Here is a 26,321-nt window from a genome sequence, read left to right on the forward strand (position 1 = left end):
TGATTTCTATATTTTAACCTATGGCCCAGAAATACAAGTTGCTATCTTGTTAGGTAGCTCTTCACTTCCCAAATATTTTGTTTTCTGAATCCTCCAAATTCAATCAGCATAAGTGATGAAAATACCAATCCTGCACCCAAGATCTTCAGTTTTTTGCCTAGAATGTCATAATCTTTAGTAAGTCTTTCTAGCTTCCTTCCGTTGGCACAATTTGTCCCTACATGAGTCATCAGAAGTGGTTATTGGTTGATTGAATTGACAATGCTCATAATGTTTTTGTTGTGTCCTGGATACAAGCCCCAGGAAGAGGCAGATCTATCTTTAACAAACTGACTTGACAAGTAGTTTGCCTTGATATTCCTCATCAGGGAGTCACCAACACTGCTACTCATTTCTTCTTCCTCTGATCATTTTTTCAAAGGACACTTCCCTTTTCCCTCACAACCTGGAGAACTGCATTCCTTCAATCATTTCATTTTCTCCTTTAGGGAAAAGGCTTTTTACATATGTAAGCTTTACATTGCACAGGCAGAAACACAAACATAGCACACTTTCTGCAGGTCACAGTAAAATTTTCTTTGCCCTCCTTACTTGCTTGAGTACCAAATTGTTTAATTTTTCACAGCTCTCCAAGCTAAATCTTGTGGCTACCTCCTGTGAAAAACTGTCTATTTGCAAGATATAAGACACAGAATGCAAAGAGTTTGACATTTAGCCACCTTATTACTGATTTCCATATGCTTCCCTCTACTTTTCTGTTAACTAGTTTCTCTGGTCTGATGTAAGAAGACAACCTTCATTTATTTAGCAGATAGAAGCAAAAAAGACACAAGCACCAACAATAAAAAAGAATTATCTCAGACCTACACACTCTTTTCACTTTGCTATTGCTCTCTAGAATCTTTGTCTAACTCCATGTATTGTTAGATTCTTTGAATACATATGGTGGATAAGGATTAATTTATTTAGCAGGAAAACAAACCAAAAAGATACAAGGACACAAGATAAAATCCACTGAATACTGGAGCAAGAAAAGACTTTAGGACATGGGTGGGGAACGTGCAGTCTTGAGGTCACATGTGGCCTCTAGGTCCTCAAGTGTGGCCCTTTGACTAAATCCAAACTTCACAAAACAACTCGAGGCCACATGGAACCTTAGATAAAAGAAGACACCTTAAAACTTAGGACGTCAGAATACAATGTTAGATGATATAGCAGATTTTTTGAAAACTGGAAGAAAACTTACAACATATATATATATATATATATATATATATATATATATATATATATATATATATATATATATATATATATATAGAGAGAGAGAGAGAGAGAGAGAGAGAGAGAGAGAGAGAGAGAGAGAGAATTGCATAAATTCTATTGTTTGAAAGACAGATCCATGAGTTTTATGACCATTGTTTTCCTTCGATGTTCAACGTAAGTGCCACTGTGCCCATGAAGTCTCCTTTGTTATCTTTAATTGTTACTGTTCTTCCTTCCCTCAGATTACAAGAACTACTAAAGTTACATGGAGACTGATGAGAACAAAGAGCTCAGAATGAGCTGTGGATCTTCAGGTTCTTTTACAGAGGATTCCAAGAACCTGGATACCAACATGACAACAGGTACTACTTATGACAGGCAAGACCCTTTTCCAACTAGCCCACAATGATTCAACTGAACAAGCATTTATTAAATGCCTCTTATGTGCATATTGGTTCAATCTCCTTGTAGGTAGCTATCATTATATATACTGTATGACCATGGATGAAAGATGGAAATTTCCTTCCAGGATGTCTGTTTCCTGATCTGTAAGATGAGGGAGTTGTAGATCACCACCTAAATTGTAAATAATCTCTTGGGTCACTGTCTGCCTCAAAATTTCTGTATTTTAATTTTTTGTTGTTGTTGTTCCAAGGTCCTGTTCTAGCTCTCACATTCTATATTGAGTATTTTAGCTGTTATTTGGCTTATTGCCAGATTCTAGCTGACAGAAATGACTCCAAGTTTGACCCCTGATTGACTTGCCTATATACCTCCATGTACTATGCTCCTATGTACTTAATACTGGTTCAGTCAGCTTCATTTAAGCAAGGAATGCAATGCTCTCCTGATCATAATCAGTTTAGCAAATTTAATCTGGTTCAGATATGCAAGGTTAGCAAATTTTCCTAATCACAATGTCCTTGTGATCAATAAGGGGGGTGGGGAGGGAGGGGTTATAGTCTGGGCTTCTCACTGACTTTCCCTCCCACCTAGGTCCCTGAGAATCCGCCCAGCAACAGCAACAAGAAGACAGAAAGGCAGAGACCCAGAGCTCCGTGCTCTTGATCAGGGTAAGAATCCCACTAGAAACCCACACTAAAATTCCACTGTGTTTACCCCTGGGATCAAAGGGCTGGGGAGCTATACGTATGTATGACTATAATAAACTACTTCACTTGTCACTGTTTGAGCACTTGTGCTTCTTTTCAAATCCTCATCCATGATCTCACATTAACATTTTATGTTCTAAAGTTCTATTAAGCTCTAACATTCTTTAGTCTAAGTTCTAAGGTCCCTTCTAGCTCTAATAGTCTATGCTTCATGCTTTAAAATTCTATGTCCTATAATTCCAAGATAGCTTCAAGGCTGAAAAATGTAATTGGCAACAGCATATTCTTTAAAGCCTCTTTATAAATAGCAGTTATGTATTTTATTTTTTTAAATGACTTTTATTTTGTTAAATATTTTCCGATTTTTAACAATCATTTTTTTAAAATATTGAGTTCCAAATTCTCCCTCCTTCCTTTCCTTACTCCCTCTTTTGAGAAGATAAGCAGTTTGATTTTGATTATATGAATGAGGTCATGCAAAACACATTTCCATATTAAGTACATCACAAAAGAAAACACAAACAAAGAAGATTAAAAAAGGGAAAGTATGCTTCAATATGCCTTCAAAGTTCATCAGTTCTCTCTGGAGGTGGGTATTATTTTCCATCATAGGTCCTTTGAAATTGTCTTGGATCACTGCCTTGATCATTTTACAGCTGATCGTCCTCACAATACTGCTGTTACTGTGTACAATGTTCATACAAATCTTCCTGCTCATTATTTCTTACAGCACAATTCCATCACAATTAGAGACTGCAATTGGTTCAGCCATTCCCTAATTGATGAGCATCCCCTTGATTTCCAGTTCTTTGATACCATAAAAAGATCTGCTATAAATATTTTTGTATAAATAGGTCCTTTTCTCTTTGGGATAAAGATCTAGCAGTAATATTGCTGGGTCAAAGGATATGCATAGTTTTATAGCCCTTTGAATGTAGTTCCAAACTGTTCTCCAGAACAGTTGGACTAGTTCACAACTCCACCAAAAAGTGCACTAGTATCCCAGTTTTTCCACATCCCATCCAGCATTTGTCATTTTCCTTTTCTGCCGTGTTAATCATTCTGCTAGGTATAAGATAGTACTTCAGAGATGTTTTAATTTGCATTTCTCTAATAGTAATTTAGAGCATTTTTTCATGTAACCACTGGTATCTTTGATTTCTTCTCTTGAAAGCTGCTTCTTCATATCTGTTGGTCATTTGTCAACTGGGGAAAGGCTTTTATTTTTTATAAATTTGACTCAGCTCCTTATACATTTAAGAAATTATCAGATAAATTTGTTGAAATCCCACCCCCAGCATCCTTTCCTGTTTCTCTTCTAATTTTGGCTACATTTGTTTTGTGTGTGCAAAAGCTTTTTGCTTTTGTGTGGTCAAAATTATCTATTTTACTTCCCTTGATCTCTCTATCTCTTATTTAGTCATAAACTCTTTCCTTATCCATAGATCTGACAGGTACATTTTTCCATGCTCCCCTAATTTGCTTATATACATATTTAACTTTATGTCTAAATCATTTATCCATTTTGACCTTATCCTGATATATGCTGTGAGATATTGGTCTATGCTTAGTTTCTGGCAAATTGCTTTCAAGTTTTCCTAGCGATTTTTGTTAGATGTTCAGTTCATACCCCAAAAGCTTGGATCTTCAGGTTTATCAAACACTAGATTACTACAGTCATTTAGTACTGTGTGTGATATACTTAACCTATTCCACTGATCTACCACTCTATTTCTTAGCCGATACCAAATTGTTTTGATGATAATAGATTTGTAATATAGTTTGAAATCTGGACTAGCTTAACATTTTCTTTATTGATTCTCTTAATATTCTTTACCTTCAGCTTTTGAAAATGAACTTTGTTATGATTTTTTTTCTAGTTCTATAACTCTTTGATAGTTTTATTGTATGGCACTCAATAAGTAAATTAACATAGACAGAATTGTTATTTTTATTATATTGGTTGACTTGTCCATGAGCAATCAATATTTCTCCAATTGTTTACATTTGTCTTTGTGTGAAAGGTCTTTTGTAGTTGTGTTCATATAAATCCTGGGTTTGTCTTAGCAGGTAAACTCTGATGTATTTTTATATTGTCTGCAGCTATTTTAAATGTACTTTCTCTTTCTATTTCTTCCTGCTGTGTTTTGTATGGAGAAATGCTGATGATTTAGTTGTTTTATTTTATATCCTGCAACTCTGCTGAAGTTGTTAATTATTTCAACAGTTTTGAAACAGCTTTTTAGTTGATTCTTTAGGGTTCTTTCAAATCATCTGCAAAGAGTAATAGTCCCCCTCCCTCCCATTGCCTATTTTTGTTACTTAAACTTATTTTTCTTGTCTTATTGCTATAGCTAGCATTTCTAGTATAATACTGAATAATGGTGGTAATAATGGACATTCTTTTATTAATTTATTTAACTTTTAACATTCATTTTCACAAAATTTTGGGTTCCAAATTTTCTCCCCATTTATCCCCTCCCTCCACCCCAAAACACCAAGCATTCTAATTGCCCCTATCACCAATCTGCCCTCTCTTCTATCATCCCTCCCTTCCCTTGTCCCCATCTTCTCTTTTGTCCTGTAGGGCCAGATAACTTTCTATACCTCTTTACCCGTATTTCTTATTTCCTAGTAGCAAGAACAGTACTCATCAGCTGTTCCTAAAACTTTGAGTTCCAACTTCTCTTCATCCCTCCCTCCCCACCCATTCCCTTTGGGAAGGCAGGTAATGCAATATAGGCCATATCTGTGTAGTTTTGCAAATGACTTCCATAATAGTTGTGTTGTGTAAGACTAACTATATTTCCCTCCATCCTATCCTGCCCCCCATTGCTTCTATTCTCTCTTTTGATCCTGTCCCTCCCCAAGAATGTTGACTTCTAACTGCTGCCTCCTCCCATGGCCCTCCCTTCCATTATCCCCCCCACCCTGCTTATCTCCTTATCCCCCACTTTCCTATATTGTAAGATAGGTTTTCATACCAAAATAAGTGTGCATTTTATTCCTTCCTTTAGTGGAATGTGATGAGAGTAAACTTCATATTTTTCTCTCACCTCCTTTCTTTTTCCCTCCACTAAAAAGTCTTTTGCTTGCCTCTTTTATGAGAGATAATTTGCCCCATTCCATTTCTCCCTTTCTCCTCCCGATATATTTCTCTCTCACAGCTTTATTTCATTTTTTAAAGATATGATCCCATCCTATTCAATTCACTCTGTGCACTCTGTCTCTATGAGTGTGAGTGTGTGCGTGTGTAATCCCACCCACTACCCAGATACTGAAAAGTTTCAAGAGTTACAAATATTGTCTTTCCATGTAGGAATGTAAACAGTTCAACGTTTGTAAGTCCCTTATGACTTCTCTTTGCTGTTCACCTTTTCATGCTTCTCTTCATTCTTGTGTTTGAAAGTCAAATTTTCTTTTCAGCTCTGGTCTTTTCATCAAGAATGCTTGAAAGTCCTTTATTTCATTGAAAGACCATTTTTTCCCCTGAAGTATTATACTCAGTTTTGCTGGGTAGGTGATTCTTGGTTTTAGTCCTAGTTCCTTTGACTTCTGGAATATGATATTCCACACCCTTCGATCCCTTAATGTAGAAGCTGCTAGATCTTGTGTTATCCTGATTGTATTTCCACAATACTTGAATTGTTTCTTTCTAGCTGCTTGCAATATTTTCTCCTTGACCTGGGAACTCTGGAATTTGGCCACAATGTTCCTAGGAGTTTCTCTTTTTGGATCTCTTTCAGGCGGTGTTCTGTGGATTCCTTGAATACTTATTTTGCCCTCTGGTTCTAGAATCTCAGGGCAGTTTTCCTTGATAATTTCATGAAAGATGATGTCTAAGCTCTTTTTTTGATCATGGCTTTCAGGTAGTCCCATAATTTTTAAATTGTGTCTCCTGGATCTATTTTCCAGGTCTGTTGTTTTTCCAATGAGATATTTCACATTATCTTCCATTTTTTCATTCTTTTGGTTTTGTTTTGTGATTTCTTGGTTTCTCACAAAGTCATTAGCCTCTATCTGTTCCATTCTAATTTTGAAAGAACTATTTTCTTCAGTGAGCTTTTGAACCTCCTTTTCCATTTGGCTAATTCTGCTTTTGAAAGCATTCTTCTCCTCATTGGCTTTTTGAACCTCTTTTGCCAATTGAGTTAGCCTATTTTTCAAGGTGTTATTTTCTTCAGCATTTTTTTGGGTCTCCTTTAGCAAGGTGTTGACCTGCTTTTCATGCTTTTCTTGCATCTGTCTCATTTCTCTTCCCAGTTTTTCCTCCACCTCTCTAACTTGATTTTCAAAATCCTTTTTGAGCTCTTCCATGGCCTGAGCCCATGGTATATTTATTTTGGATGTGTGGGATACAGAAGCCTTGACTTCTGTATCTTTCCCTGATGGTAAGCATTGTTCTTCCTCATCAGAAAGGAAGGGAGGAAATATCTGTTCACCAAGAAAGTAACCTTCTATAGTCTTATTTTTTTTTCCCTTTTCTGGGCATTTTCCCAGCCAGTGACTTGACTTCTGAGTTTTCTTTCCACCCCCACCTCACCTCCAGATCAGCCCAGCCAGCGCTTGGGGTCTGAGATTCAAATGCTGCTTCCCAGCCTCAGGGCTTTGGGCGGGGGCAGGGCTGCTATTCAGTGTGAGATTAAGTTCAGGTGCTCAGGCGGGGGCAGGGCCACCACATGGGGCTCAGTTCCCTCAGGGGGTTTATGTGGAGACCTTCAACAATGGATCCCAGCTCCTGCCTGCTTGGGGAGCCCCTGTCTGCTGCCATCCCCGCTGCTGCCTCCCAAGGGGGCCTCAGTTATGGAGACACCCCACTCCCCTCTCGACCAGCCAAAGAGACCCTCTTGCCCACCCTTGCCACCTGTGGGTGGAGGGACCTGCGTGGCTGCTGGAGAGTCTGTCCCTGAAGCCCGCTCAGATTTGCTCCTCTTGGTGCGGCACAGCCAAGGCAGGGCTGGGCTCCACTCCGGGTCTGGTGTGCGACGGACCTTTTGAGTCAGGTTTTCAGGTCTCTCTGGAACAGAAATCTCATCTGCTTCATTGTTCTGTGGCTTCTGCTGCTCCAGAATTTGTTGGGAGTTCTTCTTTACAGATATTTTATAGGCTGTGGGTTCGGAGCTAGCATATGTGTGTCTTTCTACTCCACCATCTTGGCTCCTCCAATAATGCACATTCTTGATTCACTCCTAATCTTATGAAGGCTTCAAATTTATTCCCATTACAAATAATGTTTGTTCTTGGTTTTAGATTGATATTACTTATTTTTAGGAAAGGTTTCATTTATTCCTATGCTTTCTAGTGTTTTTTAATAGGAATAGGTGTCGCATTTTGTCAAAGGCTTTTTCTGCATCTATTGATACAATAATATGATTTTTGCTTTGGTCAATTATGTTGATAGTTTACCTAATATTAAACAAGTCCTGCATTCTTGGTGTAGATATCACCTGGTTGTAGTGTATGATTTTTGTGATATACTGCTATAATCTTCCTGCAAGTATTTTATTAAAATTTTTTTGCATTGATATTCATTGAGGAAACTGATCTGTGACTTTTTTTCTCTCCCGAGTTTAGGTATCAAAATCATATTTGTGTCATAAAAGGCATTTGGTAGGACACCTTTTTAACTGATTTTTTTCAAATGGTTTAAACAATATTGGAATTAACTGTTCCTTACATGTTTGAGAGAATTCATTTGTGAATCCACATGATCCTTGGGATTTTTTCTTGAGGAGCTCAATTATGGCATATTCAATAACTTTTTTATAAAATTGAGCTATTTAAGTATGCTATTTCCTCTTCTGTTAATCTGGGCAGCTTATATTTTTGCAAATATTCATCCATTTCACTTTGTCAGCTTTAATGGCATATAGTTGGGCAAAATTAATCTTCATTGGTAGCATATTCAACCTTTTCATTTTTGATACTAGCAATTTGATTTTCTTTCTTTTTTAAATAAAATTAAACAGTGGTTCATCTACTTTATTTTTCTTCATAAAAACCAGCTTCTAGTTTTATTTCTTAGTTCAATGTTTTTTTTTTCTTTCACTTTTATTAATCTCTTTTTTTATTTTTAAGGTTTTTCATTTTGGTGTTTAATTGGGGATTTAAAATTTTTCTTTTAGGTTTTTTTTCATGTTTCATGCTCAATTTATGGATCTATTCTCTCTCTTTTATTGACATACACATTGAGAGATACTGCTTTTCCCTAAGTACTACTCTGACTACACCCCACAAATTTTGGAATGTTGTCTCATTGTCATTCTCTTTAATGAGATTATTGATCGTTTCTATTATTTAGTCTCTGATCCATTCATTCTTTAGGATTAGTTTCCAAATAGCTTTTAATATATGGTCTTTATTAGATGTAATTTTATTGCATTAGAGTCTTAAAAGGGCAAACTGAATATTTCTGATTTTCTGCATTTGGTTGTGAGATTTTAATGCCTTAATACATGGTTAATTTTTGCTGAGAAAAAGGTACACTCCTTTCTATTCCCATTCAGTTTTCTCCAGAGGTCTATTATACTAACATTTCTAAGATTCTATTCATTACCTTGATTCTTTCTTATTTATTTTTTCCAGTTCTGAGAGGGGAAAATTGAGGTCCCCCACTGGTATGGTTTTACTGTCTATTTCCTCTTATAATTCATTTAACTTTTCTTTTAAGAATTTGTATACTATGCCATTTGATGCATGTGTGTTCAATATTAATATTACTTTACTGTCTATGGTGCTTTTTAGCAAGCTGTACTTTCTTGACTTATCTCTTTTAATTAGGTCTATTTTTTGCTTTTGCTTTGTCTGAGATTATAATTGCTTATCACTGACTTTTTTTTTTTACTTCAGCTGAAGCACAGTAGATTTTGCTCCAGCTCCTTATTTTAACCGTATGTCTCCCTGTTTTGAGTACATTTCTTGGACATACTATATTGTTGGATTCTGGTTTCTAATCCATTCTGCTATCCACTTCCACTTTATGAATAAATTCATTCTATTCACATTCACAGTAATGATAGCTAAATGTGCATTACCCTCCATTCTTTTTCATTTTGTTTATCTTTCTCTTTTTGGGCTCTCCCTCCCCTAAAGTCTATTTTCTTTCTAGCCACTGTCTTCTTTTATCTGCCTTCCCTTTTATTATTCACTCTTCTCTTATACTTTTACCTTCCTACTTCCCTGTTGGCTAAAATAGATTTTTATTACCAATTGGGCATGTATATGTATTTTAGTTGTTAGTGAGGTTCTAGCATTCCCTGTCCCCTCCCATTTTATCCTTCACTTTAACGGCTCTACTATACACACTTCTTTTATGTGAGATAATTTTACTCATTCTTCCTCTTCCTTTTCTCTCTCAGGGTAATATTCTTTCTTGCTTATTCACCTTTTTTTTTTTTAAACATCATCCTTACTTAATTGAGTCACTCCTATACCCTCTTTCTATGTAAAATCTTTCTAACTGCCCTAATAATGATAAAGTTCTTGGAAAATACATATATCATCTTCCCCTATATAGAGGCACACAGGTACCTTTACAGAGTCCCTTATGATTTCTCTGTCATGTTAACCTTTTTATGCTTCTCCTGAATCCTGTATTTAAAAGTCAAACTTTCTATTCAGCTTTGATCTTTATATCAGGAATACTTGAAAGTCCTCTATTTCATTAAACATTCATATATTTCCCCTTGAAGGCTTATACTCAGTTTTGTTTAGTTGCAATACCAATTCTTTTGCCTTCCAGAATATTGCATTCCTAGCCCTCTACTCCTTTAAGGTGGCAGATGCTAAATCTTGAGCAATCCTGATTGTGGCTCCATGATATTTGAATGATTTCTTCAAGCAATGCTACTTCAAGCAATATTTTCTTTTTGACCTGGGGACCTAAGAATTTATAATATTCCTGGGAATTTTTTTTCAGGTGGTGATCAGTGGATTCTTTCCATTTCTATTTTATGCTCTGGTAATAGGATATCAGGGAAGTTTTTCTTGATCATTTCTTGAAATATGATGTCTAGTTATTTTCTTTCATCATGGCTTTTGGGTAATCCCGTAACTCTTAAATTGTCTTTCCTCAATCCATTTTCCAAGTCAATTTTTTTCCCTAAAGAAATATTTCACATTTTCTTCTATGTTTTCATTCTTTTGACTTTGTTTTATTGCTTCTTGATGTCTCATGAAGTCACTAGCTTTCACTTGCCCAATTCTAATTTTTAATTCTATTTTAATTCAAATTTTCTTCAGTGAGCTTTTGTATTGCTTTTTCAGGAGTTATTTTCATTGGTGAATTTTAAACTTTATTTATTTTTAGTTTTCAACATTCACTTCCACAAGATTTTGAGTTCCAAATTGTCTCCCCATCTCTCCCCTCTGCCTGCCCCAAGAGATCATGCATTCCAACTATCCCTTCCCCCAATCTGCCCTTCCTTCTACCATACCTCTCCCTTCTCTCATCCCCTTCCCCTCAATTTCTTGTAGGACAATTTAATTTCTACACTCCATTGACAGTATGTCTTATTTCCCAGTTGCATGTAAAAACAATTTTTAACATTTGTTTTTAAAACTTTCAGTTACAACTTTTCCCACTTCCTCCCTCCCCATCTATCCCCACTGAGATGGCATGCAGTTCAATATAGCTTACACATGTATGGTCATGCAAAAAACTTCTATAACAGTCATGAAGTGAAAGACTAACTATATTTCCCTCCATCCTATCCTGCCCCCCCATCTATTCTATTCTTTCTTTTGACGCTGTTCCTCCTCAATAGTGCTTACTTCAAGTTATCCCTCCTCCCATTTGCCCTCCCTTCTATCATCCCCCACTCTCTCTTACACCCTTACCCCCATTTTCCTGTAGTGTGAGATAGATTTTCATTCCAAATTGAGTGTGCATGTTATTCTCTCCTTAAGCCAAATCCAATAAGAGTAAGGTTCACTCTTTTCCTCTCACTTCCTCCCTCTTCCTCTCCATTGAGAAAGCTTTTTCTTGCCTTTTTTATGTGAGGTAATTCACCCCATTCTATTTCTTCCTTTCTCCTTCTTCCAATATATTCCTCTCTCATCCCTTAATTTTATTTTTTTAGATATCATCTCTCCCTATTCAACTCACCCTGTGCCCTCTGTCTATATGTATGTAATCCCTCTAACTACTCTAATACTGAGAAAAATCTCAAGAGTTACAAATATCATCTTTCCATGTAGGAATGTAAACAGTTCAGCTTTAGTAAGTCTCATGATTTCTCTTTCCTATTTAGTTTTTCATGCTTCTCTTGATTTTTGTGTTTGAAAGTCAGATTTTCTATTCAGCTCTGGTGTTTTCACCAGGAATGCTTAAAAGTTCTCTATTACATTAAGTGATCATTTTCCCCCTCAAAGTATTATACTCAGTTTTGCTGGGTAATGATTGTTGGTTTTAATCCTAACTCCTTTGATCTCTAGAATATCATATTCCAAGCCCTTCTATCTCTTAATGTAGAAGCTGCTAGATCTTGTGTTATCCTGATTGTGTTTCTTTCTGGTTGCTTGCAATATTTTCTCCTTGACCTGGGAGCTCTGGAATTTAGCTAAAATTTTCCTAAGAGTTTTCCTTTGGGGACGTCTTTCAGGAGGTGATCAGTGGATTCTTTCAATATCTATTTTCTCTCTAGGATATCACGGCAGCTTTCCTTGATAATTTCTTGAAAGATGATGTCTAGGTTCTTTTTTGGATCATGGCTTTCAGTAGTCCAATAATTTTTGAATTGTCTCTCCTAGATCTATTTTTCCAATGAGATATTTCACATTGCTATTTTTTCATGCCTTTTGTTTTGTTTCATAATTTCTCAATTTTTCATAAAGTCATTAGCTTCCATCTGTTCCATTTTGATCTTTAAGGAATTACTTTCTTCAGTGAGCTTTTGGACCTCTTTTTCCATTTGGCCAATTCTTTTTAATGCATTCTTCTCCTCGTTGGCTTTTTGGATCTCTTTTGTCATTTGGGTTAATCTATTTTTGAGGTGTTATTTTTGTCAGCATTTTTTGGGGTCCACATTAGCCAGCAGTTGACTTGTTTTTCATGATTGTCTTGCATCACTCTCATTTTTCTTCCCAATTTTTGTTCTGCTTCTCTTACTTGATTTTCAAAATCCTTTTTGAGCTCTTCCATGGCCTGTGACCAATTCATATTTTTCTTGAAGGCTTTGGATGGAGGAGTTTTGATTTTGTTGTCTTCTTCTGTTTGCATATTTTGGTCTTCCTTGTCACCAAAGTAAGATTCTATAATCAGATTCTTTTTTTCAATTTTTGCTAATTTCCCCAGTCATTTACTTGACTTTTGAGCTCTATGTCAAGATAGTTCTCTGCTTCTGGTGGGGGTGAAGGGGTGTACTGTCACTTGCTTGATCCCCCCACAACATAGAGCTAGGGCGTAGAGCTCCAGAAACAGCTTCTGCCTCTGTCCCTGTTGCAGCTGCTGCAGACTCCTTCACTCCCTCTGCCACGCTGGGACTGGACCACTCTACTCTCTCATGCAGGTCCCACAGGTTTTTTCCACTGACTTTCCAATTGTCCTTGGTGCTTAGGGGTTGTGAAGTCTGGAAACCTCCACAGATGCCAGAGATTCAGTCCCCCCAAGGCCTGCTCAGGTCCCATATGTGCCAGAGTTGCTCATGCTGGACTGCACTCTGCTCCTAGCATGATAGACCCTTCCTGGAAACCATCCAGGCTGTCTTGGGCTAGAGGTTTGCCTCACTGCATCATTCTGTGGGTTCTGCAGCTCCAGAATTTGTTTAGAGTCATTTTTTACAGGTATTTGGCTGGGCTTGGGGGAAGAGCTCTAGCAAGTCTCTGTTTCTAGTCTGCCATCATGGCCCTGCACTATCAGTGAATTTTTGTACTTCTTTTTCTATTTGGTTAATTCTTTTTGTCTGTTTTTCAAGGCAATCAGAGTTAAGTGACTTGCCCAGGGTCACACAGCTGGTAAATGTCAAGTGTCTGAGGCCAGATTTGAACTCAGGTCCTCCTGACTCCAGGGCTGGTGCTCTATCCACTGTACCACCTAATTCTTTTTTTAAAGTGCTATTTTCTTCAATATTTATTTGTACCTCTTTTACCAAGATATTAATTGTCTTTTTAAATTTTCTTCATTTGTTTTAATTTCTTTACGTAATTTTTCTTCTACAACTCTGATTTTGGAAATTTTTAGTTTTTCCAGGAATTCTTGCAGGGCTTGTGTCCAATTCACATTTCCACCCCCTTCAGGCTTTGCTTGTAGCTGTTTTGGCTTTATTGTCTTCTTCTGAGTTTTATCTTGATCTTCCCTGTCACCATAGTAGCTTTTCATGGTTAGGTTCTTTTTTTTTTGTAAAAGCACCACCCTACATGTTAATGTTGGGCTCTGTTCCCAGCATGGGTTGGGGAGGGGCTGTGTCTTCAGGCTTTTTCATACTGTTTTCAGAGCTAGTTCTGGGGGGTTGGTGGTGAGTTCCACAGAGAAGTAGGGTCACTGCTCTATGGTCTGCATCAGAGGAAGGGCCTCTGATCCCATGGAATTGCAATTGATATTCTTCCCCAGAGTACCTCCTCTCTTAGTACTGGAAATGATGGTGCCCCTCAGGGTCCCTGATCCCTTGGGACCAGAAGTGATGCTGCTCCTCAGGGTGTTCATTCCCTCTTAACTGAAAGTGCTCCTCTCTGCTCTTGAACTATGACCCAAAAGTAGATATTGGCAATGGAGTTTGCCAAATGGTATCTGGTTCTGAATTCAGTGCTAGCTCAGACGTAACCTATAATCTATCTGATTACTTGCTGGTCCCCTTATCATCTCTGGCTTGAGAGTTCCTGAAGCTGTTGCTACTGCTTCTGCTACCCACACTTAGTCTCACCACAGATTTTTTACACACGTGAGTTCCAGGCCATTCTCCTCTCCTGTGTTACAGATCTCTCTTTCTGACCTTTTATGTTATTTTGGACTGGAAGAATGTCTCACTCTGACCTTTTGTTGGCTTTGCTACTCCAGATTTCAATTTGAGTCATGATTTTAAAGTTGTTTAGAGGAGAATATTGGAAGGACTCAGCTGAGTGCTTCTTTACTCTGCCATTTTGGCTCAAGACCTGGAAGCTGACCACAGCTATGTATTTTAAAGGAGATCTCATACACACACACACACACACACACACACACACACACACACACACACACACGGAAGTACATGCGATGACTAAAAAGCGTTTTTGAACACTTCATTCAATACATTGTTTGCCAAATATATTTCAACATGGTTTCATTCCAGATGAAGAACATACATAAAAGTTAGGTGGTTTGCCTAAGCATATGTAGTGAATCAGAAAGGGAAACCAAAACAGGACCCAGTTGTTGATCAAACAGCTTGTAGTCAATGTGGATCCTAATTGCAACACAATAGTCAGCTGGCTATGACATCAATGATGTAAAAAGTAGATGGAAAGTCACTATCCAATAATATGTGCTTACTGAATTGGTAAAATGTTTGGAAATAGTAATAATAATCTGGATAATTAGGGGAAAATATTTCTTTAAATTGTACTAATTAATTGCATGGATAGAAATAAGTTCACCAAATCAAAGGAAGTCCACACTTTTTGTTGTTGTGTTGTTCTGCATGTTACCTCTCTGTTCATTTATCGTCTCTTTAGAAAGACTGTGACATCACTCTCTAATGTGGAATCAGTGTATAGCAAAGGGATTGTTCTAGATTAGGGATCTTTAACCTTTTTGTTTCATGGACCCCTCTGGCAGTCTGGTGAAGACTGTGGGCCTCTACTTGGAATAATGTTTTTAATTGTATAAAATAAAATAGACAGGAGTACAAAGGAAAACAATTATAGTTGAAATAGTTATCAACATTTTTTTTTTAAAAAGAGTTCACAGACCCTAAGTTAAGAACCCCTTTTCTAGATGATCCCGTCAATCTCTAACATCCTAGATTCTATGGTCCAACATTTTAGGTTTTGAAGTCCCCTCTGGCTCTGAATATTATTCTAATATTATATGATCTAATAGTCTATGTTATAAGATCCTTTCTGACTCGAATGTTACATGATTCTAAGAATCCGTGAATTTAGTGACATCTCTTTCCCATGGGTCTGTTTTGCAAATAATACAGATTTAAGAAGGGAGTTGTTTGTAATTGCAGTTTAAGGGCTCAGAAAAGCACTATCCTTTAATTGAGCACAACTTATACTTCATCCTTATTTCTTTCCCTTAACTCTGGCAGTCTTAGGAATCAAGATTTGTGACACAGACAAGAATGCCTTAGAGAGGAATGCTACCTAGTAGACAGAGAGACTCATGAGCAACAACATCATGCCTGGTCACTCTAAGCAAAGTTTAGAGGGTTGAGGGTGCATCCATGCAGCATGTTGCTACTACTATAGGGTTGCTGTGGAGAAAGTGATTTGTAAACATTAAAGTACTAAAGAATAAGTTATTTTTATTATTATACTTCTCACATCTGAAGTACATTTCTCTATGCGTTACTACCAGGATACTTTAGGCTGTCTTCAGAATATCAAGCAGTTTCAGTAAAAATCTTCAACCATTATCCAGTGGTCTGCTGTGCAGAACAAGACATTTTTGCATTGTGTCCACTAAGCAGAATGCTCTCTCTCTCTTATTCTCTTGAGAAGTCCAGAAGTTGGAAAATCTCTGAAAATCTCTTTATTGTCTAGTTATGATAACAGTAATGTTTAACAACAATGGCTTCCAAATATATTCATGTATATTGCTTTATAAAAGCACTATACTATAGGATCATAGAGCTAGAAGGGATGTTAAGACATCAGCCTTCCTGTCACTCCATTCCCCCTCCCCCATTTTATTTTAAGTTTAGAGAGATTAAAAGTGCTGCTCAACACCACCCATGCACCAAGCAGCAAAGCTAACCCAGGGTCTCTGCTTCCAAATCAAGAACTCTTATCAAGATATATTTTAATCCTCACAACAGCCTTGTAAATTATGGAGTGCATTTCTAACCATCTCTATTTCATGAAAGAAACAGAATATCCAAAAGATGATGTCCAACATTTCACAGCTATTACATGGAGGATTCAGGATTCCAAAAAAGCTCTTTTGACTGACTTCTAGGTATCTGCTCTTTGGGTACAGTTTCTTAACCAAGAGAACAGATTCTCCTCAAAGAGATGAATCTCAGTGGTGAAATGTATCCAGTATATGAGATGCTCATGTAAGATCGACATCAGCACTGATAATTAGATGTATTTATCTGATGATGTGTAGTCAAGGGTTTTGAATCCCTAGTTTATTTAATAATGTCCTCATTTGGATTTTTTATTTTGACTGGAAATTAAAATCTCATCATATCCATTTTTTAAAAATAAAAAAATTACGATTACATTAGCATACCAGAGTGTATAGGATTACATGTTATTAAATTTCATCAGAATGCAAAGTACCTATTAGTATTCTAACAGAAAATAAGTGAGGATATTGTTAAATGACATTATATTTTCCAAGTGTATCATTTTGTGTATTTTCTTGCCTTTTAAATATTCCCTTTCCATAACCTAGATACTATTCAATTATCTGTGTATCCCCAGGCAAGTTGATTTTCATTCAAATAGGTATCAAACAGTAGGCGCCTACTCAGTTATCAATATTAATACTGACTTATCAATATTGAGGGTTGATTGAATTTCTGGGCTGCTATCAAGAAGAGAGCACACATGCTAGATATGATGGCACATGTCTGTAATCCCTGCCACTGGGAAGGCTGGGCTGGTGGACTGCTTGAGCTCGAGAGTTCTGAGTATTGTGTTCTAAGCTCACTGGGTGTTCACACAAAGTCTGGCACCAATATAATGAGCCTCAAGAGTAGAAAGCCACCAGGTTGCCTAAAGAGGGTCAAACTGGTCCAGGATGAAAACAGAAGAGGTCAAAAAGGGGCTGTGAGTGACCACGCATTTCCAGCCTTGGTAACATAGGGAGATAAGTGCATCATTAGCACTTTAAAATCATTTTGTGAAGTGTTAGAAGATAGGTGAACATATAGTGGTTTTGATATGATGCTTAGGATCATAGAATTATAGAATTATAGAATCTTAGAGCTAGAAAAGAACTTAGAATATAGAAAGTTAGAGCTGGAAGAATTCTTAGAGCACAAATGTTAGCCCATAGGGCATGAGAGTAGAACATAGAATATTAGAACACAAACAGAACTGGAAATTAGGACTAAAATATACTTTAGAAATACTGTATTAGAACACAGAATCTAGACTGTTGGAAGACTCCTCAGAGACCATCTACAGAGGACCAACTCTTCCTCGAAGCGTGAGTATACTTTACAATATCCCTGAGAAGTGATAATCCAGTCTTCACTTGAAGACCTTCAATGAAGGGGAGCTCATTATCTCATGAGGCAGTCAATTAAATTGTTGGACATCTCTGATTACCAAATGTGTTGAAAAATTAAAGGTAAGAAAATTGAATGCTTTAGATAAGAAAATTTCTATTGTAAGCAATTTCCTCTAAAAAAATATCCTTGAAGCCATTTCTTAAAGTAGATGATTCTAAGGGAAAATCTTTACTACTCATCTACTGGTATCTTCCTCTGTTCAGATGCATCTGTTAGCATTTGAAGAAATCATTGAATTAACAATTGTCAGGAGGTCTGGATTCCAATTCTGGTGTTGCCATTGCTTAGCCTTGTCATGTTAAGCAAGTCACTTTACCCCTGTAGGGCAGCTAGGTAGTGCAGGGGATAGGGTGCTGGGCCTAGAGTCAGGAAGACTCATCTTCCTAAGTGTGAATCTGGCCTCTGACATTTAATAGCTGTGTGACCCTGGGCAAGTCTCTTAACCCTGTTCGCCCTATTTTCCTCACCTGAAAAATGAGCTAGAGAAGGAAATGGCAAACCACTCCAGTGTCTTGGCTAAGAAAACCCCAGATGCAGTCACAAAGATGCAGCTGAAAAAATGACTGAACAACAAAATTACTACCCCAAGACTCAATTTCATCATCTGTCAAATAGAGATAATATCTGCCCAGCTTACCATTCCCTACCAGGATTGTGTTAAGACCCAAACTAAATAATGGACATGAAAGCTCTTTGAAAACCATCAAGTTCCATACAAACTCAATATTGTTACTACTCTTATCTAACCCCTGAGAGTCTGAAGACGAGACTATGGCTTTCTATTGACCCTAATAAAGGGCAGTCGTCCTAGTGCCAGAAACTGAGACAGAAGGGAAACACAGTGAATAATAAAGTACTGGGCTTGGAGCCAGGAAGACCTGAATTTAAATCCTGTCTTAGACACTGACTGGTTATGTAACACTGGGTAAATCATTTAACTTTTCTGGGGCTCAGTTTCCTATCTGTAAAATAAGGAGATTGGTATTGATGGCCTCTAAGTTCTTTCCAGCATCTATGATCCTATGACCTGTGAGTTTGGGGTCAGTAGAGCTAGGGTCTAATTCTAGTTGGGCCACTAACTCTACTTATTACCTTGGGCGGTCACTTCTCTTTTCTTAGGCTCAGCATTCTTATCTATAAAATAAAGGGGTTTGTTAGACTAAATGACTGAAGCTCTGATATTCTATGATTCTATGTTGTAAGAACCCGTTGAGTTCCAGCATTCCGTGATCTAACTTTATACTCAAGTAGCATGTGAACTACTTGAGGTCAGAGACTGTCTTTTGGCTTTTTAAAAATAAAATATCCCCGACACTCAGCATGGTGCATGGCACGTAGTAGGCACTTAACACTATGTTCCTGTCTAGCTCTATTCCTAAGCTTCAACATCACTCTTCTCAGGGGGCATGAAAACCAGATTCCCACCATTACCAGTAACGTTTTTGTCCTCTATTTCAGAGTAGTCAAATGCTTTCTCTCCTCATTTCATAATCAGAGGAAAGCAAAATGGTTGAAGTTTGTAGTAGTGTGCTTGCCACAAAATCAGTTGTACCTGACTTTGGCCTAACAGAGTTTTTCACACTTTTTGGTCTCATCTGGCACTTAGAGATTATAGTCACTGGCTATGCTGCAGATACCCATCCAGAAACAAATTTTCTCTTTTGTCCTCTAAACTGGAGATAATAATTTGGCTGGCTCCCAAGTGATGTCTCCATGAAAGTCTCAGGGCTTTATTACTAAAGTAAGGCTTGCTGAATTCAAATGTTCAGAGCTCAGCTCTAATTTATAGACAGCCTACTCATCTTTCAAGGCCCAGCTCAAATGTTACCCCTTCCATGAAATCTTACCCAATTTTTCCCTCATGTGCTCTCATAGCATTTTGAATTCCTTTTATATACTCCAAATTTTAGTTATTATCCTACGATAGAATTAGAATCAAATTCATGTTTATGATATTTTTCTGTCTACATGTTTTATCACTCTTACTAGATAATTTTTATAATACATTGTTGATATTTGCAAATGTATTGAATATATGAAGTGCTGAATAAGCATTTGCTGAATAAATGAACAAATGGTCTTAGAAAAGTATGGCAGTAGGGTGTGGTGACACACTGTAATTTGAAGTCGGACAATCTGAGTTAGAGTCTCGATTGTAATACTTACTATTTGTGTGACTGTCAACCAATTATTTTACCTCTCTTGTCTTAAGTTTCCTTATTTGTAGATGGGGATGATCACAGTACTTCTACCCTGTAACTCACCTCTATACCTCTACCTTCTTTACAATCCATAATTCTACTTGTCAGGATGTGCTAAAAATAAGTACTTTATTCATTTGCTCATCTGGGTCAGCAAAAGTGAAAATACAATAGCAGACTCCCCAAAAAACTCACCCTGGAAAACATATCCTGGACAGTGCTAAGCTAGGGCTCCTAATACAGAGCAATTTAAGATGCAAGCAGAACTTGAAAAGCTAATCCCGAATGAACAATGGGCCAGATGGTAATGTTGGTGGGAAGGAATAAACATGATAAATAGCTTCCTACTGCAGCTCCTGATCAATTTCAATATTTAATAATTCCACTCTGTCCCCCTCCCCCTCATCCTGGCCTTTTCCCATTGCAGAATCTAGCTACCGTCTGTACTCAGCTCTGAAGCCAAACACTTCTTTGGCTTTTATGAAGGCATCAGCAGAAATTTCAGTGTATGATTGTGACACAAGAGCTCTAAGTCCTCACATGATAATTAATCAGGATACTTACCCTGAAGGAGCTGGATCTCCAGTCTCTCTCCCTACTGCCAGTGCAAAGACTGTAAGCTAGCTGCCAACTGCAGCCTTGTGATAGAGGCTCTCACCTTGTTGAGCCAAAGGATTGCATTATTCAGTGAATTTAGCTCTTGTTTCAAAAGCAAAGATAAGAAGAGGGGGATGAATTAGGTAATCATCACTCTTACACCAGGGCCAATGAGCAAGGTTAGCAACTGAGTTTTCAACCGGGCTCATTGTCAACGAAACAAAGCTACCAGCTCCCCTCTTACTGAGCAGGGTAATGCTAGTGCTGATAGCTGGCATGGGAGAACAACAACGAGAGGCAGACATTATTAATATGAGACTAATACTAGAATTTCCCAGGAAGAAAGAATTTTTTTGGATGAATGTGTTAATAGCCAGAATGTGACGTGAAGGCATTTGCTGTGTTCCCACCAAGAGATACCCCCTTCAGCGGAAGAAATGGGGGAGAATGTTTCTGAAACTCTGATCTCTGTTGGCTATGGTCATGATGACTGTTTCATTGTTTTCACTCTGAAATATCATGGGTGATGTTCATCTTTTGTGCTCAGAAGTAAAGATTAGGCCTGTAAAGGAAATTTTCAATAAGGCATTTCCTGGCTTTTATGCAGCTCATATGGAGATGTTTAGACATGGTCTGAGATTGTTAAAAATAGACTTCTCTATGATAGACCTTGGTACTAAGACTAGCTACTGAAACACTTCTAAGTACCCCTGAATTTATAGCACAAAGGTGGTTGCTAACTCTTTCCTATATATAGGATCTATTCTGCTAACGGGAATGTACAGGAGGCAAAGAATCAAGCAGGTCTTTTACTTCTTGAGGGTCACTTTTTTGCATCATGAAAAGTTAATCCTTGCTCTATCCCTTAGAAATAGAAATGACAGAATTCCTCTTAGAGGCTATTTTCTCCCTTTATCTTTGATTGAGTTTTTCCCCTGCTGAAGTATTAATAAGCATGCCTAGAAAGGAGAGAACTCCCTTATTTGGTCTTCCAGTCTATGAAAGAGAATTTTAAAAAAAAATGGATTACCTGATTCCTTCTGTTCAAGGCCCATGGAGTTCCACCTTCTTGTTATGTCAATGTACAGAATATCTACAGATGCCATTGAGAAGGTGCTGCTACTGAGTTTGCAGTTCCTGTGCAGATATTTAGGAGATGTATTATTGTAGGATTAATCCAAGTAAGAGTGGTGATCGGCTGAAAGCAGCCATCATCTTCAACATCAAGATTATCATTAACACCATCACTATCAGTGCTATCAATATTACAAGCAATAGCAGTATCACCACTATTACCTTCATAACCATCACCTTCACCACCAACAACCATTACCACCATTAACATCATTATAATTATCATTATTACAATAAACCTCCTTCATCATTAACATACTACTCACATCATCATCATCACCATCATCATCATTACCACCACCTTCCCCTGAAGTTCTCTTCTAATGACATATCATAGTGTAAAGGTGACCCTGGGTTCCTGAAGGTCATTTGTACAACACAAGATCTAATATATTCTGGAGAGTTGAATAGGACTTGACACAGCCCCAAGGACCAGCCTAAGTATGGATATATTCATCACCAGAAAGATGGACACCAGGGTGGCACTTTATTGATGACAAAAAATAATGAAAGTAATCATGACACAGAAGGGTGGAAACCAGCAGTAGTGGGGAAGGAGCATTTGTAGCTCTTTTGAAGTACTTAAATAATAATGACTATAATTTACATGTTTATGTGTTTTAGAGTTTACAAAGTCCTTTTCTCACAACAGCATTGAGGATAAGATCATGCAAGAACCTCATTTGGGAAATCCTTTATAGTTACACTTCCATATATATTTTCTGTTTTGATTCTCCTGACAGACCTATGAGGGAGGCAGGGCATGCACTATTATTCCTATTTAAGTGATTGGGAAACTGAGGATCAAAGAGAGGAAATGACTTTCTTAAAGCCACATAGTTAGGAAGTAGAAGGGTTAGGACTCAACTCCTGGGCTTCTATTATTCCAGTGCTACTTGCATTAAACAAGCCTGAGTCTAGCCCAGACTCTGCCATACTAACTGTGTGACCTTGAGGAACTTTGTTTTTCCTCTTTGAGTTTCAGTTTACTCTCTGTAGAAGGGAGGACTAGACTCAGTGATCTAGAAGAGTCCTATGGTTTCTGTGAGATTTTGATAGATTTTTTTAAAATACCATGTAGCCTTTTATACATGCAAGTTTTATACTCCTGGTGGTGGTGTGATGGATTGGTCAATTCATTCATTCATAAAAATATTTAGTTCCTTCTGTGTATAGAAGACTGTTGGGTGTTGGGTGTTTAGGACAGGAATACAGATACAGACAGGAATATAGATAATTATAACATACAATACTGCATGACAAATACATCATAGAAGCATAAAGCAAGATGTTATGTATAGTACCTACCTAAGAGGACTGTCATGATGGACAAACCTGTGTGTGTCTATACACACATACATGTGTATACGTATGTGCACATACATAAGTAATATATGTATTATGTGTAAATGAGCATGTTTTGCAACACTCAAGGCATTATGTCAATGTAAGCTGTTATTACTAACTTCTGGAGGGAGAAGGGGAATCAGACAGAGAAGGCTTCCTGGTGATGGAGATTAAATGTTATTATTATGCAAGCAGATACTGCCAACTGCTTAAACTTTAACACTGAAGCCAGAGAGTGTTCTATGCCTAGAGATAAAGGCTAAATAAAGATAAAATTTTATTCTTCTCTGTTCACGATCCCTTTCACTAATAGATGTATTTTGTGAAGATGGTGATTGAGTTAACCAATTTGTCTTGGTGATGATGTCTGTTTGTCCCCATACATCTGTCCACATCACCGCAGTGTCTTAAGACTATCAGGTCTCAGAGGAATAATATTCCTTTTCAACAGATGTGCCCATATCTTCACTGTTCATCTGCCTTGGTTTCTATACTGATTAATCTTGGGGAAGCAGAAGAAAAGACAAATCCCAAAGCTCAAGGCATAGAACACTCCCTGGCTCCAATGTTAAAAGTTGAGGCAGCTGACGGTATATGCTTGGATGATCAAATGATAACAGTGTATCATTTGCATACACTGAAGACATTATTGCTGTCCAAAAGCAATTTCAGGTTTAAAATGCTCCACAGATGAATCCCAAGAGCCAATTTTACATATGGGAGTGTTCAAGGCTTTTGAGTTTCTCCAATCTTTCAATCTGTCATCTAAGGATTTTTATATAAGCAAGAAAATCCTGTATGTTCCCCTAAACACTCAGCAGTGAGCTATACCCATACTCTTTTATTCTCCTCTTGGGTTGATGAAGGGGTTTTTGGAGATGATTGCTGTTATGAAATTGACCTTATAAAAGCTATTTGAAAAGGACCTGAATAGACAAATGTTCCTAAGGACTCAAAGAACACATACGGGTTTAGAATTAAATGGAATCCAAGGTGATGATCCTATGTCTTAGTGGTACCTCAAATTTAATGTTCCAAACCCCAATTCCTTATCTCCTCTTCTAAATTTGTACTTAACAGCCTGACCCCTAATAAGCCCCCAATAAATGCTCTGACTTGATATGACCTCACTGCCTTAATTCTGTTAATGATACTACTATTCTCCCAGCCAACCAGGCTATATTCCGCAGACTCATCTTTGGTTCTTTTCTTTCTCTACTCCTCATGTTTAATCAATTAGTGAGTTCTGTTAATTAACCCTTTGGACCCATTCACTGTTTGTTTTTCCCCCATTCAGTTCCACCATCTCTGTCCCAGGGGAGAGAGGGAACCTGCAGCCTTGAGGCCACATGTGGCCCTCTAGGTTCTCAGATGCAGCCCTTTGACTGAATCCAAACTTCACAGAATAAATCCTTTTGTATTATTTGCCCTAGCCACTCTCATGGCTTACTTGGACTATTAAAATATTCTCCTAAATGGTTTCAGCACCTCTAGTCTCTCCCCTTTCCTTCATAACACTGCTAGTTCCTGACTCTGTGTCTCTTCATTGGTTGTCTTCCACTGTTAGCATGCTCTCCCTCTTAATCTGCCTCCTGGCTTCTTTGACTTCGTTTCATACTTGGCTCCTATTTTAACTTCTATAAAAGACCTTTCCTGGTCTCCCACCTTCCCTCACCCGAATGCCCACTCCACTGTGGTACCCTCCCCTCTAAGATTACCTCAATATATATTTGGTATAAACATAGTTGTTTGCATGTTGTATCTCCCACAAGAATGTGAGCTTCTTGAGGGTAGACACTATTTTTGCCTTTCTTTGTATCCCACTTAGCACAGAGCCTTGAACATAGCAAGTACTGAACAAATGCTTGTTGACTAACTTCCTAGGTTGTGTGTGATCTACACAGCTAACTCTCCTGCTCAAAAACCTTCAATGGCTCCCAAGTGCCTACTGAATAAAGTCTAAAAAAAATCACCTTGACATTAAAGACCTTGGCACCACCCTACCTTTTCAGATCTATCTCATACTATGGGTCCTTCTTCATGTACACGAATACATTGTAGACAAATAGACTAAGTGTACCACTGTGCATCTGCTCAAGTCATTCCCTATTCTTGGTATGTCTTGCCCTTGGTATGTCTTGGTATGTCTCTTGGCTGAAATCTACCAATTCTTCAAGGGCAAGCTATAATTTGACCTCCCCAAGGAAACCCACTTTGATTCTCCTAGTCAGAAATGACCTTCCCCCTCTTGTATATCTTGTAGCACTTTGTTTATCCTTTGCTTAGGTTGGTGATTAAATAATGATTCCTATATTATATCCACAGCAGCCTTGAAGAGCCTACCCCAATGTGTCAGATTTCATTAAATTTTGGTATTCTATGGTTTGTATGATACTGCTATCACAAAACGTGAAAAGGAACCAGAGAAAGGCTTTTCGTGCATGGAAGAGATTTTATATGGAGGATCCAGTGAAAGATAGACATGAAGTGCACTAAATAAAATGTGAAGGGTTCAGATTTACAGTGAGGAACGGGTACCAAAGATAGCTAGCTCATTGATCCAGAGAAATACTGAATTATTATTATTTTAGGGCAGTTGTGTATGGGTAATCTCAAATTATATAGCTTAATCTGTTCTTTTCCAAGCAGTGCTTGCTAGGACATCAGTTCATACAATACTGACTACTTCCCAGGGAGAGCCTTCAAAGCATGTCAGCATCCTCTTACCAACTCTCAGACAAAATGTGGCAGGACTCATTGACAGTTCAGACTGTGAGACCTTGTTCTTTAAATGGCTGACTCCATATTTTTCTTGTTCTAGTCTCCCAAAGGCATCACAGTAATTTTGATTGCAAATTTTCAACATCATTAGTGATGATTCTGTATTTTATTTAATTATCTTATCAATGCTCCCTGTACTGACTGCCAGCTAGCTGATGTGAGTTCTGCCTACCCTGCTCTTTGGGTTAATGGAGTATAAAAAGGAAAGTCTAACTGACCACTGGTATAAAGTCACTTTTTCTGACAGGTAGAAAATAGAAGTGTCAAACACACAGCAGGAGGAATAATTTACCAAAGAAAATTCTCCACTTCTCCTGTATCCATTCTAACAAATCCCTTCCATTGAAACCAAACAAGTATAGGAGATGCTAACATTTGCTTCAGAGGCAGCAATTGTGAGTAAAAAGATGTGGAGCTAGGAGTCAGGAGATCTGAGCCATAATCACAGCTGTGTTGCCGTATCTCTCTGATCCTGGACAAGTCACGTTTCTCTCATT

At 37.7% G+C, this 26,321-nt stretch overlaps 1 protein-coding gene across 10 annotated transcripts in view; it reads right to left on the reverse strand.

The window, feature by feature from the left end:
• TTLL11 (tubulin tyrosine ligase like 11) overlaps positions 1-26,321 on the reverse strand; it is a 268,011-nt gene that overhangs the window by 40,766 nt on the left and 200,924 nt on the right. For 5 of the 10 annotated variants that reach the window (XM_072631816.1, XM_072631812.1, XM_072631811.1 and 2 more), the window contains 2 exons: positions 21,593-21,699; positions 18,857-18,898 (listed from right to left, as the gene is read on the reverse strand). In XM_072631816.1, the coding sequence (XP_072487917.1) occupies positions 18,857-18,898; positions 21,593-21,699 (149 nt within the window). The remainder of the gene's footprint in view (positions 1-18,856; positions 18,899-21,592; positions 21,700-26,321) is intronic. The other 5 variants (XR_011972101.1, XM_072631814.1, XM_072631809.1 and 2 more) reach the window with 1 other exon arrangement.

This window comes from Notamacropus eugenii, chromosome 1 (genome assembly GCF_028372415.1).
Source record: "Notamacropus eugenii isolate mMacEug1 chromosome 1, mMacEug1.pri_v2, whole genome shotgun sequence".
In the NCBI taxonomy this organism is placed as follows: Eukaryota; Metazoa; Chordata; class Mammalia; order Diprotodontia; family Macropodidae; genus Notamacropus; species Notamacropus eugenii.